At 35.2% G+C, this 21594-nt stretch overlaps 1 protein-coding gene across 1 annotated transcript; it reads right to left on the bottom strand.

The window, feature by feature from the left end:
- Positions 1 to 3039: 3039 nt before the first annotated feature.
- Positions 3040 to 17145, bottom strand: LOC133326469 (uncharacterized; the record flags this gene model as incomplete). The annotated part of the gene is made up of 4 exons (XM_061535102.1): positions 3040 to 3067; positions 3178 to 3268; positions 3409 to 3565; positions 16826 to 17145. Coding segments are annotated over 4 exons (596 nt in total), but the record flags the coding sequence as incomplete, so codon positions are not given.
- Between the last annotated feature and the right edge of the window lie 4449 nt (positions 17146 to 21594).

Below are 21594 nucleotides of genomic sequence, written 5' to 3'. Positions count from 1 at the left end.
GTCCGTATGAAGAAAGTTGTTTCTCTTAGTATTTAGAGAAGGATCCATTATTCCTAGACTGAATGTGAATATAGGATTTACCGACCAAGTCTCAAGGTAAATTTTAGAGAAGGGTCAATTATCTCCGTGTACATTTTAATTTTTATACCCTTCACCACACTGTGGTACAGGGTATTATGTCTTTGTGCATAAGTTTGTAACAGGCAAAAATAATCGAGATATGCCCATGGTTCCTTTTGAGAATATGCATAGAATCACTTTCTGAGTCGATTTATGCATGTTCGTCCGTCTGGCCATGTTAAATTGTAAAAAAAATACAGGTCGCATTTATGATCCGAATTGGATGAAAGTTGGCACAGCTCATTTGTTTGGCCCAAGGATGAACCCTATTGAAATTGGGAAAAATCGGTTGAGATTTAGATATAGCTCCCATATACATTTTCGTCCGATTTAAGGTAAATGGTGTATCAAAGTCCCTATATATCTTTCGATGTGCACGAAATTTAGCACAGCGTAATGAATAAGGTATAGAATGATGATTGCTAAATATCGTGAAAATCGGTTCAGATTTAGATATACCTCCCATATATAGTTTCGTCCGATTTATGGTAAATGGTGTCCCAAAGTCCCTACATATCTTTCGATGTGCAGGAAATTTGACACAGCGTAATGAATAAGGTCTAGAATGATGTGTGCAAAATTTCGTGAAAATCGGTTCAGATTTAGATATAGCTCCCATGTATATCTTCGTCCGATTTAAGGGAAATGGTGTACCAAAGTCACTATATATCTTTCGATGTGCACGAAATTTGGCACAGCGTAATGAATAAAGTCTAGAATGATGTGTGTTAAGTTTCGTGAAAATCGGTTCAGATTTAGATATAGCTCCCATATATATCTTTGTTCGATTTAAGGTAAATGGTCCACCAAAGTCCCTATATATCTTACGATGTGCACGAAATTTGCCATAGCGTACTGAATTGAGTCTAGAATGTTGTGTATTAAGTTTCGTGAAAATCGGTTCAGATTTAGATATAGCTCCCATATATAGTTTCGTCCGATTTATGGTAAATGGTGTCCCAAAGTCCCTACATATCTTTCGGTGTGCACGAAATTTGACACAGCGTAATGAATAAGGTCTAGAATGAGGTGTGTTAAGTTTCGTGAAAATCGGTTCAGATTTAGATATAGCTCCCATATATATTTTCGTCCGATTTAAGGTAATTGGTGCACCAAAGAACCTATATATCTTTCGATTTGCACGAATTTTTACATGGCGTTCTGAATTGAGTCTAGAATTATGATTGGTAAATTTCGTGAAAATCGGTTCAGATTTAGATATAGTTCCCATATATATCTTCGTCCGATTTAAGGTAAATGGTGTACCAAAGTCCCCATATATCTTTCGATGTGCACGAAATTTGGCACAGCGTAATTAATAAGGTCTAGAATGATGTGTGCTAAGTTTCGTGTAAATCGGTTCAGATTTAGATATAGCTCCCATATATATATGTTCATCCGATTTAAGGTAATAGGTGCACCACAGACCCTATATATCTTTCTATGTGCACGAAATTTGCCATAGCGTAATGAATAAGGTCTAGAATGATGTGTGCTAAGTTTCGTAAAAATCGGTTCAGATATGGATATAGCTCCCATATATATATGTTCATCCGATTTAAGGTAATTGGTGCACCAAAGACCCTATATATCTTTCGATATGCACGAAATTTGGCATATCGTAATGAATTAAGTCTAGAATGATGTGTGTTAAGTTTCGTGAAAATCGGTTCAGATTTAGATATAGCTCCCATGTATATTTTCGTCCGATTTTAGGTAAATGGTGTACCAAAGTGCCTATATACCTTTCGATTTGCACGAAATTTGCCATAGCGTAATGAATACGGTCTAGAATAATGTGTGCAATGTTTCGTGAAAATCGGTTCAGATTTAGATATAGCTCACATATATATTTTCGTCCGATTTAAGGTAATTGGTGCACCAAAGATCCTATATATATTTCGATTTGCACGAAATTTGGCATAGCGTACTGAATTGCGTTTATAATAATGTGTGCTAAGTTTCTTGAAAATCGGTTCACATTTAGATATAGCTCCCATATATAATTTCGCTCGATTTTAGGTAAATGGTGCACCAAAGTCCCTGGAAATCTTTTCATTTGCACGAATTTTTGCATAGCGTACTGAATTATGTCTAGAATGACGTGTGCTAAGTTTCGTGAAAATCTGTTCAGATTTAGATATAGCTCCCATATATATACTTTCGTCCGATTTTATATAATTGGTGCACCAAAGTCCATATATATCTTTCGATTTGCACGAATTTTGATATAGGGTACTGAATTAAGTCTAGAATGATGTTGCTAAGCTTCGTGAAAAGGTCCATAGCTAGGCCGATTGACACAACGTTGAAATCGGCTTAGATATAGATAAATAACAAAAACGCGACGTCTGTTAGGATACATATGTAGAATATACCCAAGGTGGTGAAGGGTATCATATAGTCGGCCCAGTCCGATTTTACTACTTTCCTTACTGGTTTTTTAGAGTCAATTATCCATTGAGCTGGGGTCATTTCTCCATTGATCAACGGCCATTTAACCTAGACCTAAATTAAATTTTCCATAGGCCCAGAGAAAATTATCCATTGACATAACGTTTATTATCCATTTCCAAATTTCATTGACCCAGGTCAATAATTCAATGACCAATTATCCGAAGTTAGGTTGGCTTTCACATCGAGTCAATTATCTATTGACCTAGTCAATATTCCATTGACTAATGTTTGGTTAACGATTAAAGACTCCTCAATTTAATTTTTCCGTCCGATTTCCGACCCTTTAATCCTAAAATCGCCGAGGATTTCAAATAGAGGCAATCAAGTGAAACGAAGTCAGCGTGATAAATAACCCCACGATGGTGGTGGGGAGGCTATTGATTTATGTGCTCACATTCCAGCCACGATTCGGATGGCGATGACAACGTTGTTACTCGTATTCCCACACGTTGGTGTTCGCGTTTATGTTACTCTATTGGCTAATGAATCTCTATTGTTGTGGTTGTGGTTTGGAAAATCAAAACTCTTTACCACAACATATCCATCGAAAACCCTATCCATTCTAAGAGTGCGGAAGAGGGGTGTCCTTCTCATACTTACATTGATAGTAAAAATTCCAAGGCATCACGTGAATCACATTCCACAGCCATGTGTATGGGTGTATTGCCGGCATTATCTTGTATATTAAAATCTAAGGGAAATAACATTTCAAAATTTATAAAATATACCATAATGAAAATATTTTATTAATTAAATTAATTTCAAAATATTCTGGAGGATTATTTGAAATATTTTTAGAAGGTTATGCTAAGATTTTTTATTGTTGCTTACCACCATTTTGATCTCTGATATAACGTAAAATATTTACACGATTACGTGATGCGGCCTGATGGGCAGCAGTTCGCCCCTTGCCATCCTGCAGTGAGAGACGTGTATTGTCGGCTTGATAGAGACTTTTGAAATCATCTAAATTGCCGGCTTCGGCAGCCTGAAAATAAAGAGAAATACAAAAATAGATGATAAATGGGGTTATCAGAAGAGAATGTGTCAGCTCCTTTAAATTCGTGGAAGACTTCATTTTTGAGTTGGGTCAAAATTAGGCGCTTAAACTTCATTTTAGCGGAATGGTGTTAAGAAGAAAAATATTCCGCATTGAATTTTACTATGGAACTCAGAAGAAACGAAATCTGTAAATTTAAGACATATACCCATAAAAGGTAGATGGAAATGATATATTCTACATCGAATTTCTCTATGGGTCTCCATAGAAATGAAATCTGTAATAGGTATATAGGACAATATATAAACCCTTCACCACACTGTGGTACAGGGTATTGTGTCTTTGTGCATATTTTTGTAAAAGACAAAAGGAAACGAGATAGACAAATGGATCCTTTTGAGAATATGCATAGAATCACTTTCTGGGCGATTTAGGCATCGCCCATGTATTTTTGCGTCCATGTATTTTTGCGAACAAAGTACAGGTCGCATTTTGATCCGATTTGGATGAAATTTGGCATAGGTCACGAATCCTATTGAAATTGGGAAAAATCGGTTCCTATTTAGATATAGCTCCCATATATATTTTCTTCCGATTTAATGTAAATGGTGCACCAAAGTCCCTATAAATCTTTCGATTTGCATGAAATTTGGCACAGGTCTAGAGTAATGTGTGTTAAGTTTCCTGGTTATCGGTTCAGATTTAGATATAGCTCTCATATATATAATAGTCCGATTTAATGTAAATGGTGCACCAAAGTCCCTATGTATCTCTCCATTTGCACGAAATTTGGCAGAGCGTACTGAACTGAGCCTAGAATGATATGTGCTAAGTTTCGTGAAAATCGATTCAGATTTAAATATAGCTCCCATGTTTACTTTCGTCCGATTTAAGGTAAATGGTGGACAAAAGTCCCTAAATATCTTTCGATTTGCAGGAAATTTGGCACAGCGTAATGAATTATGACCAGAATGATGTGTGTTAAGTTTCCTGAAAATCGATTCAGATTTAAATATAGCTACCATATATACTTTCGTCCGATTTAAGGTAAATGGTGTACCAAAAATCCCTTAATATCTTTCGATTTGCACGAAATTTGGAGCAGCATAATTAATTAGGTATAGAATAATGTGTGTTAAGTTTACTGAAAATCGGTTCAGATTTAGATATAGCTCCCATATATATTTTCGTCCGATTTAAGGTAAATGGTGTACCAAAGTCCCAATATATCTTTCGATTTGCACGAAATTTGGCCCAGCGTAATGAATACGGTCTAGAATAATGTGTGTTAAGTTTCGTGAAAATCGATTCAGATTTAGATATAGCTCCCATATATATTTTTGCCCGATTTAAGGTAAATGGTGCACCAAAGTCCCTATATATCTTTCGATTTGCACGAAATTTGGCACAGCGTAATAATTTAGGTCTAGAATGATGTGTGTTAAGTTTCCTGAAAATCGGTTCAGATTTAAATATAGCTCCCATATATATTTTCATCCGATTTAAGGTAAATGGTGCACCAAAGTCCCTATATATCTTTCGATTTGCACGAAATTTGGCACAACGTAATGAATTAGGTCTAGAATGATGTGTGTTGAGATTCCTGAAAATCGGTTCAGATTTATATATAGCTCCCATATATATTTTCGTCCGATTTAATGTAAATGGTGCACCAAAGTCCCTATATATCTTTCGATTTGCACGAAATTCGGCACAGCGTAATGAATTAGGTCTAGAATGATGTTTGTTAAGTTTCCTGAAAATCGGTTCAGATTTAGATATAGCTCTCATATATATTTTCGTCCGATTTCATCTAAATGGTGCACCAAAGTCCCTATATATCTCTCGATTTGCACGAAATTTGGCACAGCGTAATGAATTAGGTATAGAATGATGTGTGCTAAGTTTCGTGGAAATCGGTTCAGATTTAGATATAGCTCCCATATATATCTTGGTCCGATTTAAGGTAAATGGTGTACCAAAGTCCCTATATATCTTTCAATTTGCACGAAATTCGGCACAGTGTAATTAAGTAGGTCTAGAATGATGTGTGTTAAGTTTCCTGAAAATCGGTTCAGATTTAGATATAGCTCCCATATATATTCGTCTGATTTAGGTTAAATGGTGTACCAAAGTCCCTTAATATGTTTCAATTTGCACGAAATTTGGCATAGCGTACTAAATTAAATCTAGAATGATGTGTGCTAAGTTTCGTGAAAATCGGTTCAGATTTAGATATAGCTCCCATATATATCTTGGTCCGATTTAAGGTAAATGGTGTACCAAAGTCCCTATATATCTTTCAATTTGCACGAAATTCGGCACAGTGTAATTAAGTAGGTCTAGAGTGATGTGTGTTAAGTTTCCTGAAAATCGGTTCAGATTTAGATATAGCTTCTATATCTGTCTAAATTAAAGATTTAGTATCGGTTGCAGAATAACATGTTTATGGATTCAATTTAATTTTACTGGTCCTTTAAAAATGCGACGTCTGTTAGGATTCATCTGTTGAATATACCCAAAGTGGTGAAGGGTATCATATAGACGGCCCGTCCGTTTTTAATCCAAAACTATAGTTCTACATTAAAAATATATTTTTTAATAATCCTCGTTTACAGCTCCTGCAATTTTTTTTCTATTCTTAATAATTCAGGCTATTGTTTTTAAGAAATCCATACCTCGATTGTCCTTCGTTTTTTTTAATTCACAAAAAAAAAATTAAATTTTAAGTCTTTGAATTTTCCAACAACCCAAATCAACCGGTTACAATGATATTTAACATAAATATGCGGCAAACCAAAATAGAAAATTCAATTTCAAAATGTCAATTCGTCATTCTCTTTCTATATAATTTTTATTTTATTGCATAAGGTTTCTGTTTTGAAGGTGACCCTATTTGAACTTTGTTGACATTTTACAAATCGTCAATCCATTGATTTTGATTTGTCTGAGAATTTAAAAAATGTGAATTTCTTTATTGTTCCCTTTTTTGGGATATTAATAGTCATACGAAAAAAAAAAAAAACAGTGAGCGGAGCAGTATAGTCGGACGGGGCCGACCATATGATACCCTACACAACTTCCACGAAAGTTTAACTTTGTGTGGTTCTATATTCTGAGGCATGCTTATTGTTTGGCTTGATCCCCATCTCCATGTAAAAATTCACGATGTTTGGGCCATAATTGCGGCCTCTGGAGCGACCAGAAAATCAGACAAAAATAAAGTTTTTGGTCCATTTCATCCCCCTAAATATTAACCGATCTTTACCAGAACCCATCCTACATGCAAAATTTCGCGAAGATTGGTCCATAACTGTGGCTTGTATCGTGTTTACAAATTATAATGGACAGACGGACAGACGGACGGACGGACACACATGTCTATATCGACTCAGCTAGTCGAGATATGACGATCGGTATACTTAAAGATGGGTCTAGAACCAATATTTCGCGGCGTTACAAATTCTTGGGGCTGCACAAAGCTATAATAACCTGACAACATAGTTGTGTAGGGTATAAAAAATAAATAAAAAATAATTTTGTTGCACCCTGTAAAAAAATTAACCTCCTTAGTGCCTTTAAAGGATGCGTTCGGTCTTTGTTTTCTAGGGCCACAATATTTCAAAGTTGTTTATTTGGAAATATAGTCACACACATACATACATACACAACACAATGTGTGATGGTTAACTTTAGGAAAATTATGAAATATCTCCCGACATGATGGGACGGGACAACCATCAAAAACATTTTCTTAAATCAGGAATAATTTGTTGCCACACATTTTACAGCCTCTTTTTTATTGTTTTCGTCAGAAGACAAAAGCCACCGAGTAAATTATTCGCCTTTCATATAAAAATTGTGTGGTCTGGTGGCGTATGATGTGTGTCAACAATAATACGCCTCAAAGCACATTTTGCTTAAAGAACAAAGAAAAAGGTGTTTGTTGAACAGAATTTATTAAAAAAAAACTTTATAAATTCCTGAGAATACATAGAAGATATTTTCGCCTTCACATATTATTATTAGATTTATGAGCGAACATTTATTAGATTTCCTAGGAAATTTAATTTGTCCAATTTTATATATTTTAAGGTTATTTGTTTGTTATTTGAGTGGCGGCATTGTTTCGTTTCCTATTTTACTATTTTTCCCCTTAATTCACACCTTAGTTTAAAAATAGAGCTGCTCATATTAAAAACACAATCAATCATGAGTTGATATTTCATCACGGCAATGCCTTTTGTGTTAGATTAATTGAAACAACAACAAAATATTGAAGTGCCTTCTAAAGCCCTCATGCGTCACAGCAGCTAACCTTTCATCTATGGAATTTATTTTTATTTTAGGTCAGTTGAAAAATGAAATACGAAACAATCCGTTTAATTTTAAGAAATGTTACTCCAGTTTTACTTAGGGCAGCAGAAGGATTGATTAATATTTATACCTTACACATCTATGTTGTCAGGGTATTATAGCCTTGTGCAGGGATTCGAATGCCTATTTAGATAAAGATCGGTCGAGTCGATCTACAGGCCACAATTGAAAGTCGAACATCACAAAACAACCCACGTTGAAGGGAATCTGGACAAGTAATTAGAAGGACTGTATTGAATATTAGTAATATTTGTTGACCTCTAGTGGGTCAAAAGGGTGCAAACATCGCGAAATATTGTCCACTGGTTTTTAAATGACATCCTAGGGCAGTAGAAGGATCGATTGATATTTATACCCTACACAACTATGCCGTCAGGGTATTATAGCTTTGTGCAGGCCCAAAAGTTTGTAATGCCTCGAAATTTTGGTCCTAGACCCACCTTTAAGTATACCGATCGTCATATCTCGACTAGCTGAGTCGATCTAGACATGGGTGTCCGTCCGTCCATTATAATTTGTAAACACGATACAGACCACAGTTATGGACCAATCTTTACGACATTTTGCATGCAGGATGGGTGGCGTGGATTTATTGAAGTGTGTTTCAAGGGCCAACTTTTCAAGGGCCAACTGAGGCGTGGATTTATTAAAGAATATTTTTCAAGGGCCAACTGAGGCGTGGATTTATTAAAGAATAAATATTTTTCAAGGGCCAACTGAGGCGTGGATTTATTAAAGAATATTTTTCAAGGGCCAACTGAGGCGTGGATTTATTAAAGAATATTTTTCAAGGGCCAACTGAGGCGTGGATTTATTAAAGAATATTTTTCAAGGGCCAACTGGGGCGTGGATTTATTAAAGAATATTTTTCAAGGGCCAACTGAGGCGTGGATTTATTAAACAATATTTTTCAAGGGCCAACTGAGGCGTGGATTTATTAAAGAATATTTTTCAAGGGCCAACTGAGGCGTGGATTTATTAAACAATATTTTTCAAGGGCCAACTGAGGCGTGGATTTATTAAACAATATTTTTCAAGGGCCAACTGAGGCGTGGATTTATTAAACAATATTTTTCAAGGGCCAACTGAGGCGTGGATTTATTAAACAATATTTTTCAAGGGCCAACTGAGGCGTGGATTTATTAAACAATATTTTTCAAGGGCCAACTGAGGCGTGGATTTATTAAACAATATTTTTCAAGGGCCAACTGAGGCGTGGATTTATTAAAGAATATTTTTCAAGGGCCAACTGAGGCGTGGATTTATTAAAGAATATTTTTCAAGGGCCAACTGAGGCGTGGATTTATTAAAGAATATTTTTCAAGGGCCAACTGAGGCGTGGATTTATTAAAGAATATTTTTCAAGGGCCAACTGAGGCGTGGATTTATTAAAGAATATTTTTCAAGGGCCAACTGAGGCGTGGATTTATTAAAGAATATTTTTCAAGGGCCAACTGAGGCGTGGATTTATTAAAGAATATTTTTCAAGGGCCAACTGAGGCGTGGATTTATTAAAGAATATTTTTCAAGGGCCAACTGAGGCGTGGATTTATTAAAGAATATTTTTCAAGGGCCAACTGAGGCGTGGATTTATTAAAGAATATTTTTCAAGGGCCAACTGAGGCGTGGATTTATTAAAGAATATTTTTCAAGGGCCAACTGAGGCGTGGATTTATTAAAGAATATTTTTCAAGGGCCAACTGAGGCGTGGATTTATTAAAGAATATTTTTCAAGGGCCAACTGAGGCGAATATTTTTCAAGGGCCAACTGAGGGATTTATTAAAGAATATTTTTCAAGGGCCAACTGAGGCGTGGATTTATTAAAGAATATTTTTCAAGGGCCAACTGAGGCGTGGATTTATTAAAGAATATTTTTCAAGGGCCAACTGAGGCGTGGATTTATTAAAGAATATTTTTCAAGGGCCAACTGAGGCGTGGATTTATTAAAGAATATTTTTCAAGGGCCAACTGAGGCGTGGATTTATTAAAGAATATTTTTCAAGGGCCAACTGAGGCGTGGATTTATTAAAGAATATTTTTCAAGGGCCAACTGAGGCGTGGATTTATTAAAGAATATTTTTCAAGGGCCAACTGAGGCGTGGATTTATTAAAGAATATTTTTCAAGGGCCAACTGAGGCGTGGATTTATTAAAGAATATTTTTCAAGGGCCAACTGAGGCGTGGATTTATTAAAGAATATTTTTCAAGGGCCAACTGAGGCGTGGATTTATTAAAGAATATTTTTCAAGGGCCAACTGAGGCGTGGATTTATTAAAGAATATTTTTCAAGGGCCAACTGAGGCGTGGATTTATTAAAGAATATTTTTCAAGGGCCAACTGAGGCGTGGATTTATTAAAGAATATTTTTCAAGGGCCAACTGAGGCGTGGATTTATTAAAGAATATTTTTCAAGGGCCAACTGAGGCGTGGATTTATTAAAGAATATTTTTCAAGGGCCAACTGAGGCGTGGATTTATTAAAGAATATTTTTCAAGGGCCAACTGAGGCGTGGATTTATTAAAGAATATTTTTCAAGGGCCAACTGAGGCGTGGATTTATTAAAGAATATTTTTCAAGGGCCAACTGAGGCGTGGATTTATTAAAGAATATTTTTCAAGGGCCAACTGAGGCGTGGATTTATTAAAGAATATTTTTCAAGGGCCAACTGAGGCGTGGATTTATTAAAGAATATTTTTCAAGGGCCAACTGAGGCGTGGATTTATTAAAGAATATTTTTCAAGGGCCAACTGAGGCGTGGAAAGAATATTTTTCAAGGGCCAACTGAGGCGTGGATTTATTAAAGAATATTTTTCAAGGGCCAACTGAGGCGTGGATTTATTAAAGAATATTTTTCAAGGGCCAACTGAGGCGTGGATTTATTAAAGAATATTTTTCAAGGGCCAACTGAGGCGTGGATTTATTAAAGAATATTTTTCAAGGGCCAACTGAGGCGTGGATTTATTAAAGAATATTTTTCAAGGGCCAACTGAGGCGTGGATTTATTAAAGAATATTTTTCAAGGGCCAACTGAGGCGTGGATTTATTAAAGAATATTTTTCAAGGGCCAACTGAGGCGTGGATTTATTAAAGAATATTTTTCAAGGGCCAACTGAGGCGTGGATTTATTAAAGAATATTTTTCAAGGGCCAACTGAGGCGTGGATTTATTAAAGAATATTTTTCAAGGGCCAACTGAGGCGTGGATTTATTAAAGAATATTTTTCAAGGGCCAACTGAGGCGTGGATTTATTAAAGATATTTTTCAAGGGCCAACTGAGGCGTGGATTTATTAAAGAATATTTTTCAAGGGCCAACTGAGGCGTGGATTTATTAAAGAATATTTTTCAAGGGCCAACTGAGGCGTGGATTTATTAAAGAATATTTTTCAAGGGCCAACTGAGGCGTGGATTTATTAAAGAATATTTTTCAAGGGCCAACTGAGGCGTGGATTTATTAAAGAATATTTTTCAAGGGCCAACTGAGGCGTGGATTTATTAAAGAATATTTTTCAAGGGCCAACTGAGGCGTGGATTTATTAAAGAATATTTTTCAAGGGCCAACTGAGGCGTGGATTTATTAAAGAATATTTTTCAAGGGCCAACTGGCGTGGATTTTATTAAAGAATATTTTTCAAGGGCCAACTGAGGCGTGGATTTATTAAAGAATATTTTTCAAGGGCCAACTGAGGCGTGGATTTATTAAAGAATATTTTTCAAGGGCCAACTGAGGCGTGGATTTATTAAAGAATATTTTTCAAGGGCCAACTGAGGCGTGGATTTATTAAAGAATATTTTTCAAGGGCCAACTGAGGCGTGGATTTATTAAAGAATATTTTTCAAGGGCCAACTGAGGCGTGGATTTATTAAAGAATATTTTTCAAGGGCCAACTGAGGCGTGGATTTATTAAAGAATATTTTTCAAGGGCCAACTGAGGCGTGGATTTATTAAAGAATATTTTTCAAGGGCCAACTGAGGCGTGGATTTATTATTTTTCAAGAATATTTTTCAAGGGCCAACTGAGGCGTGGATTTATTAAAGAATATTTTTCAAGGGCCAACTGAGGCGTGGATTTATTAAAGAATATTTTTCAAGGGCCAACTGAGGCGTGGATTTATTAAAGAATATTTTTCAAGGGCCAACTGGCTTTATTAAAGAATATTTTTCAAGGGCCAACTGAGGCGTGGATTTTATGGATTTAAAAGAATATTTTTCAAGGGCCAACTGAGGCGTGTATTTATTAAAGAATATTTTTCAGGGCCAACTGAGGCGTGGATTTATTATATTATTTTCAAGGGCCAACTGAGGCGTGGATTTATTAAAGAATATTTTTCAAGGGCCAACTGAGGCGTGGATTTATTAAAGAATATTTTTCAAGGGCCAACTGAGGCGTGGATTTATTAAAGAATATTTTTCAAGGGCCAACTGAGGCGTGGATTTATTAAAGAATATTTTTCAAGGGCCAACTGAGGCGTGGATTTATTAAAGAATATTTTTCAAGGGCCAACTGAGGCGTGGATTTATTAAAGAATATTTTTCAAGGGCCAACTGAGGCGTGGATTTATTAAAGAATATTTTTCAAGGGCCAACTGAGGGGTCGACTGTGGATTTATTAAAGAATATTTTTCAAGGGCCAACTGAGGCGTGGATTTATTAAAGAATATTTTTCAAGGGCCAACTGAGGCGTGGATTTATTAAAGAATATTTTTCAAGGGCCAACTGAGGCGTGGATTTATTAAAGAATATTTTTCAAGGGCCAACTGAGGCGTGGATTTATTAAAGAATATTTTTCAAGGGCCAACTGAGGCGTGGATTTATTAAAGAATATTTTTCAAGGGCCAACTGAGGCGTGGATTTATTAAAGAATATTTTTCAAGGGCCAACTGAGGCGTGGATTTATTAAAGAATATTTTTCAAGGGCCAACTGAGGCGTGGATTTATTAAAGAATATTTTTCAAGGGCCAACTGAGGCGTGGATTTATTAAAGAATATTTTTCAAGGGCCAACTGAGGCGTGGATTTATTAAAGAATATTTTTCAAGGGCCAACTGAGGCGTGGATTTATTAAAGAATATTTTTCAAGGGCCAACTGAGGCGTGGATTTATTAAAGAATATTTTTCAAGGGCCAACTGAGGCGTGGATTTATTAAAGAATATTTTTCAAGGGCCAACTGAGGCGTGGATTTATTAAAGAATATTTTTCAAGGGCCAACTGAGGCGTGGATTTATTAAAGAATATTTTTTTAAGGCCAACTGAGGCGTGGATTTATTAAAGAATATTTTTCAAGGGCCAACTGAGGCGTGGATTTATTAAAGAATATTTTTCAAGGGCCAACTGAGGCGTGGATTTATTAAAGAATATTTTTCAAGGGCCAACTGAGGCGTGGATTTATTAAAGAATATTTTTCAAGGGCCAACTGAGGCGTGGATTTATTAAAGAATATTTTTCAAGGGCCAACTGAGGCGTGGATTTATTAAAGAATATTTTTCAAGGGCCAACTGAGGCGTGGATTTATTAAAGAATATTTTTCAAGGGCCAACTGAGGCGTGGATTTATTAAAGAATATTTTTCAAGGGCCAACTGAGGCGTGGATTTATTAAAGAATATTTTTCAAGGGCCAACTGAGGCGTGGATTTATTAAAGAATATTTTTCAAGGGCCAACTGAGGCGTGGGGTTAACTATTAGGCGTGGAATTTTTTTTTTCAAGGGCCAACTGAGGCGTGGATTTATTAAAGAATATTTTTCAAGGGCCAACTGAGGCGTGGATTTATTAAAGAATATTTTTCAAGGGCCAACTGAGGCGTGGATTTATTAAAGAATATTTTTCAAGGGCCAACTGAGGCGTGGATTTATTAAAGAATATTTTTCAAGGGCCAACTGAGGCGTGGATTTATTAAAGAATATTTTTCAAGGGCCAACTGAGGCGTGGATTTATTAAAGAATATTTTTCAAGGGCCAACTGAGGCGTGGATTTATTAAAGAATATTTTTCAAGGGCCAACTGAGGCGTGGATTTATTAAAGAATATTTTTCAAGGGCCAACTGAGGCGATTTTTATTAAAGAATATTTTTCAAGGGCCAACTGAGGCGTGGATTTATTAAAGAATATTTTTCAAGGGCCAACTGAGGCGTGGATTTATTAAAGAATATTTTTCAAGGGCCAACTGAGGCGTGGATTTATTACTGAGGCGTGGATTTATTAAAGAATATTTTTCAAGGGCCAACTGAGGCGTGGATTTATTAAAGAATATTTTTCAAGGGCCAACTGAGGCGTGGATTTATTAAAGAATATTTTTCAAGGGCCAACTGAGGCGTGGATTTATTAAAGAATATTTTTCAAGGGCCAACTGAGGCGTGGATTTATTAAAGAATATTTTTCAAGGGCCAACTGAGGCGTGGATTTATTAAAGAATATTTTTCAAGGGCCAACTGAGGCGTGGATTTATTAAAGAATATTTTTCAAGGGCCAACTGAGGCGTGGATTTATTAAAGAATATTTTTCAAGGGCCAACTGAGGCGTGGATTTATTAAAGAATATTTTTCAAGGGCCAACTGAGGCGTGGATTTATTGGATTTATTAAAGAATATTTTTCAAGGGCCAACTGAGGCGTGGATTTATTAAAGAATATTTTTCAAGGGCCAACTGAGGCGTGGATTTATTAAAGAATATTTTTCAAGGGCCAACTGAGGCGTGGATTTATTAAAGAATATTTTTCAAGGGCCAACTGAGGCGTGGATTTATTAAAGAATATTTTTCAAGGGCCAACTGAGGCGTGGATTTATTAAAGAATATTTTTCAAGGGCCAACTGAGGCGTGGATTTATTAAAGAATATTTTTCAAGGGCCAACTGAGGCGTGGATTTATTAAAGAATATTTTTCAAGGGCCAACTGAGGCGTGGATTTATTAAAGAATATTTTTCAAGGGCCAACTGAGGCGTGGATTTATTAAAGAATATTTTTCAAGGGCCAACTGAGGCGTGGATTTATTAAAGAATATTTTTCAAGGGCCAACTGAGGCGTGGATTTATTAAAGAATATTTTTCAAGGGCCAACTGAGGCGTGGATTTATTAAAGAATATTTTTCAAGGGCCAACTGAGGCGTGGATTTATTAAAGAATATTTTTCAAGGGCCAACTGAGGCCTGGATTTATTAAAGAATATTTTTCAATGGCCAACTGAGGCGTGGATTTATTAAAGAATATTGTTCCAGAGTGTTCATAGTTGTTGTCACGACAAAAAAATAACAGAAGATTTTTTTTTAATTTTAACAATTGCCAAAAAACGTCGCCTGCCAAGATTGTGACAGATTTGTGTGACCTACAGACAAGACGTAGACACTCAACTTCCCATTCCGTGGCGTATGAATATTGGGAAATATTAAAGTTTATATTTATCATGCGTCACACTGCACCACAACATAGGAATTTATGAGACTGCAGGCCTCTCTTTTGAAGCTGTAGTTCTTCTTATTGGCCACTTGTTTGGAATTTACGAATATTTCATGGTCACTGCCAAAGACTTTTGTCTATTTTTATAATTGTTATGTTACATATTATAACTTGTATTAAAATTGCATGAACAAAATGGTCATAAAATAGTCATGACTGTTTTGCTTATATTTCTCTACACTTTTTTGTCTTAATTTCTAATTTTTACGTCCTTGCCAAAAATAGTATTTGCCAAGATTTTGATAAATTTTCTGAACTGCAGACAAAGACAAAATAACTGGCAAACAAATTCATATTTAGCTCAGTAATGCCAATGATCATAAGCAAAACAAAAGGAACACGCCTCTTTTGGTCCTTTGTTAAAAGATGAGATGTTGAAACCCAACCTTCTTGTTCGATTGTAGTTTCAACTCTAATCTATTTATGAAATATTCTGACTTAGGTACTACATAAACTAATCTAACTTAGCCTATCTTAAACACATAACAACTATCAGTTCTCACAGTGCACATGGGGGTTGCGTTCATTTGTGTACATCAAATGAGCGCATCAATATCTTTGTGTGTGGACTTCTATTGATTCTTTCTTATCAGCGCACACACACAGACCTTGTGACTGCATTAGCCACTTACCATAAAACCACTTGAACATCATTTATGAAATGCATAAATGTGAAGTGATCATAAAATAAAAAGAATGAAGCCGAGCATGTTCATATTTTTATGAACATTCTCCCGGCCGGCAAATATTAGTCTTGATAAGTTGTGCCCGTGGGAAGTGATTGGTGACATGTTTCTTAATCTAAACAGTTCTTTTTTGAATATGAATTGAACATTGAAAATACAGATATTGTTATAAGTAAAATATTCTTCTATGTAAATATAAAATTCTTAAATTCGCGTCATCATTTTCTATTTCCTTTGTCGTTATTTCTGCATCCTTCCGTCGCTTTTGGATTGGATGCAGTTGCTTATATCTCGGCAGTTATCGGTGGGCTGTCTTCACTTCACTTTTTTCAATCTGCATCATCTTAGCTTTAGAAAAGGTCTCAACGCTGCTAGATCGCTGCTCTTTCTGCTGTTGTAGATGTCTGGCGGTGAATGTGGTAGTGGTTGCGAGGTAGCCCTTCCTATTGGTCTATTTAACATTTGTACTAGTTCTTGATATTTTGGAGATTCACCTCCAGTAGTTTGTTGTTTCAGCGGAGCCATTTCCTTTAGCCTTTGTTTTATCTTTTGATATTTTGGAGATCCATCTCCTGCATCTGGTTTATGAAAGAATTTTTGTTGTAAGGTAAATCTGCTACTTTTCCGCAAAATACTTTTTGTGGTGGAGCTGCATTGCCACCTATTATGTCGCCATAAGCAAGGGCCAACTTTCCGGCATAACTTGCAAGATATATGTCGGCTTACCACAGGACGGAACCGATTGGTGATGTTGCTGCACCTCAATGATTTCGGTGTTTTGCATTTGTTGTTGTGTACTTGACCGATGGGATGGTGGTTGTTGATGATGATGTACCACCTCTGTTGTTGTAGCATCCTCTTGTTCCAGAATCGCATTGTGTTCACTTTCTTCATTATATTCGTCTTCTTCGGTTTTGATTTTACGCTTGGCTAGCGGTATCTCTTCTCCGTCATCTACTTCATGCTCGTCGTGGTTTTTTTTGATGTTTTTCTTGCTGGGACAACCAAATATTCTGATTGTCTTCAGTTCCTTTAAGGACCATTGTTGTCGTGTTACTTCTGAAATTAGAGTTTTCAACAATCTCTATTTCCATCCTTTGAAAGATATTCTTTAATAAATCCACGCCCGTTTTGGTCTTTTAAAAAATATTCTAAATATATCATAATTTTTCAAAAATTTTTTCCCTCGTGTTTTGAGTGACTATCCCTCGATGGGGCGAGCGAATGATGTCATAGGTTTCGAGCGAAATTCACCCATTTGGCAACTTGCCACGATTGTAACACCGCGTAACCACCTTTACAATACAATATAGCGTATGAGTGTTGCAAAATATTAAAATTTCTCATACGCCAATTGTAAATTGGAATTTACGAAATTTAATGGCCTAGTTGTTTTTTTTTTTAATAAATCATAAGCCTATAATGTGTACCATCCATGCTGTTAAGTCCGCACTATAGGGACTTGGGTGGTTGGCAGGTACAATGCAATCGATTCTCCCGATAGAGTCAGTGCGTCCAATACGCACTCGTGAGCAAAAATAAAAGATAATAAATAAAAACACAAGAGTTTATTATTAAAAGGTTCGACCAATGCCGATATATATATTTATTGGTAAACAATATTACCTTTATTGTACAACAATATGTACGATGGCTTACTATTTAAGCGCGATCACAACAATATGTGTGGCCAGTAGGTAACAACGAGAGTTCAAGTACTAATAATAAGAATAATAACCCAAAGATGCCAAAAGGTGGCGCAAACTCAAAAATGTAAACAAAAGGCCGTTGAAATCTGGCAGTCTCATACTATTACAAGGATGTAATAAAAAGGAGTGAACAGATTTCAACGGCTATGGCCTTTCAAATCAAATGCTAACTATTTAACTATTTTAAATAGCAATTCTTGCTTAAGCACATGCCTTAAATAACCTTAAGAAATTTTTAAATAATTTTCAGGCCAGTGGGTCCCATAAAAAATATTTTTTTAGGTAAAATCCAAGTCCACAACTTCTCCCAAAAGAACCTCTCACATACTTATTTTTATAACTTTACCATGAAAACAGGCTTGCTGTTGATCTGCAGAAACATACAATCAACCACCTATATAGTAGATACCGGATATAAGAAAATCAAAAAAAAACCGGCGATTTCTTTCTTATATTCGTTTTTTCATATAGGGATTTATCGGATGCATGAAAGTTGTTTCTTATATGCGTACATACGCATATAAAAATACAAAATTACTAAATTAAAATCAGTTCATAGTTTGACTAAAAATAGATGCATATGTTTCTATTCATATGGATAAAATTTTTCAAATAGAATTAAAAAATATTTTATTTTATTTTTTAAAACATTTTCAATGTTAATAAATTGGCCAACAATCTTACATATGTTCTTATATGAAACGATTTCTAATACCTTTGTCAGCTTTGGTGTTTGAAAAATATTTCTTATATCAGCGTTTCTTATATCAGCGAAGCACTGATGAGATGTAAAAAGGCTCGGTGTTTTTGATAATCTTTCTTATATGCGAGTCTTTCTTATATGAGATGTGCTTATATCCGATATCGACTGTACAATGTATGGTGGCGTATGATTACTGAAAATTGTGCACGCTGACATTCCTCATTCGCCACACTGTGGCAATGGGATTTATGGAATTTGTTTCATTGTGACAGAAAATTTCATCACATACAATTAAAAAGAAAAAAAATATCAGTGGCCCTGAAAAAAATATGAACTTACATATTTTAAAATATATATTTATTTTTCAGGAGATTTATCAAATATTACTGCTATTTGTATTAGTCGCAGGTTTAACTGGGCTACCATAAATAACACATCTATCATAGGGTGATACAAACATCTCGAAATTTTCACCGGTGACTTTATAAAATTTAATCATGATCGGAATAAAAGCCTAAAATGTTGAAAGAATGAAACATCACAATTTATGATAATTGACTCAATAAATTAAGGACGCAAATGAATTCCTAACAAAAATTATAAATATCCGGCCATCTTCTGCAATAGCCTCCCACATATAAAGATCCAGTCTCCATAAATGTATTTTGATGGTTCTATTCTTATTTTCCAACCGATGTGACAATTCATTCAATTTTAATTTCAAGCTGGTCCCTGCCAAAGACGAGGATCTCAAATAAAAATTAAAATAAAAAAAAATCAAAGTATAAAAATCCCAATAATTTCTCCCAATGCCATTACCTGACCAGACGAAACTCCCAACAAAGTCACAAAATTATAATTTTTATAAAATAAATTGCAGCTTAACGGAAAAAAGCAACATTAATATAAAACATTATTGTAGAGGTGGTAGAGTAAACAAAAATTAACCCAATACCACAATCAAAGCTATCAAAAGTTGAGCAAATATCTCCCATTTCTTTAAAGGTAGGTGTCACAAAAATTGACGGCAAAAAGAAAACGTCAGCATTTGAAGTTCATGGTCACGGCAAAGCAATAAATTCGGTCAAGTGTATACAATGTATTTTTACATGTCTACAATTAGACCGAATTCTGAAAAAATTTTCCTATAATAAAATAGTGGACAATTTAGTGCTTTTAGATTTTAGGCCCTGTGGCATACAATTTTTCCGCAAATATATTTCAAAAAAAAGTCCGTTGGGAAGGCTACACACATTTTTTTTTTATTTTTTCTTCTCATTCGGAATTCGTATTTGGAAATAAAATTGCAACACATTTTCCCATTGGAAATGACCAACAACAAATATATTAAACATGTTTTAAATATTTTTGTATTAAAAAAACTACCAAGCGGATGTGTTACAATCGGATGTTGGCTTAGCTACACATTTCAATACACTCGAAATATCACATGAGTTGAAATACATTTAGACCTCCGCTTCATCTTAAATTTATACCCAGTTGACGAGGCGAAGACCCCACAACTTCGCTTAAGAAAATAACATTCCAGCCTCAGGTAAGCAGGCTGAGCATGTAATAATGCAAAACGAAATTCTTAATTAATTTATTTGCGTAGAAGAAAATAAAATTGTCATGCATGATGAAAAATACAAATGTCAACAATCAAATATTTACTGAGGTGACCACAACAACTAGCAGTAATGCAAAAAAAGCACACAATACAAAAGGACAACCGCATAATAAAATTTTACATTTATTAAACTAAATTTTAAAAAATCGACGCCTACTTAAAGTCGGTTAAAATATTTTCTTATATCCACTCCTATTTATAGCCCTTTCGACCCCTTGATTTTTATACCCTTTACAGCACTGTGGTACAGGGTATTATGTCCTTGTGCATATGTTTGTAACAGGCAAAAAGAAACGAGATAGACACATGGTTTCTTTTGAGAATATGCATAGAATCACTTTGTAAGTCGATTTATGCATGTCCGTCCGTCTGTCTGTCTGTCCATGTTAAATTGTGAACAAAGTACAAGTCGCATTTATTATTCGAATTGGATGACATTTGGCACAGCTCATTCATTTGGCCCAAGGACGAACCCTATTGAAATTGAAAAAAATCGTTTCAGATTTATATATAGCTCCCAAATATATTTTCGTCCGATTTATAGTAAATGGTGCACCAAAGTCCCTATATATCTCTCGATTTCTACGAAATTTGGTACAGCGTAATGAATTAGGTCTAGAATGATGTGTATTAAGTTTCCTGAAAATCGGTTCAGATCTAGATATAGCTCCCTATATATCTTTCGGTTTGCACGAAATTTGACACAGCGTAATGAATTAGGTCTAGAATGATGAGTGTTAGGTTTCCTGAAATCGTTGACATCGGTTCAGATTTAGATATAGCTTCTATATCTGACCAAATTAATAATTTAGTATAGGTTGCCAAATGACATATTTATGGATCCAATTTCATTTTACTGATCCTTTAAAAAGCGACGTCTGTTAGGATTCATCTGTTGATTTTTTAATATATTCACGCCTCTTGATTTTCTTTAATAAATCCACGCCCCTATAGACCCTTGATTTTTTAATAAATCCACGTCCCTATAGACCCTTGATTTTTTAATAAATCCACGCCCCTATAGACCCTTGACTTTTTTAATAAATCCACGCCTCTATGGATCCATTGATTTTTTTTAAATAAATCCTTGTCTCTTTGGATCCCTTTACATTTTTTTAATAAAACCAACCCTATTTTGGGTCCCATGAACAATATTTTTGAAATAATTCCTCGCCCCTTTGGATTCCTTGACATTTTTTAATAAAACCACGCCTAAATAGTGTCCCTTGGAAATATTTTTAATAAATACACGCCTCTCTGGATTCTTAAAAATTATATTTTAATAAATACACGCTCCTCAACGTCTCTTTTGACCCCTTGAAAACTGTTTTTTAATAAATCGACGCCTCTTTGGACCCCTTGGAAAATATTTTTTTTATTAAATCCGCGCTTATTTATAGTCCTTATTTTTTTGAATTTACGCAAATTTGATGTCCTTAAAAGATATATTTTAAAAAATTTCCTAT

The sequence above is a fragment of the Musca vetustissima genome, unplaced genomic scaffold (genome assembly GCF_032173495.1).
Source record: "Musca vetustissima isolate MV318-11 ecotype Yass unplaced genomic scaffold, APGP_CSIRO_Mvet_v1 utg56890, whole genome shotgun sequence".
Taxonomy (NCBI): Eukaryota; Metazoa; Arthropoda; class Insecta; order Diptera; family Muscidae; genus Musca; species Musca vetustissima.
This window is presented reverse-complemented; position numbering and strand designations above follow the sequence as displayed.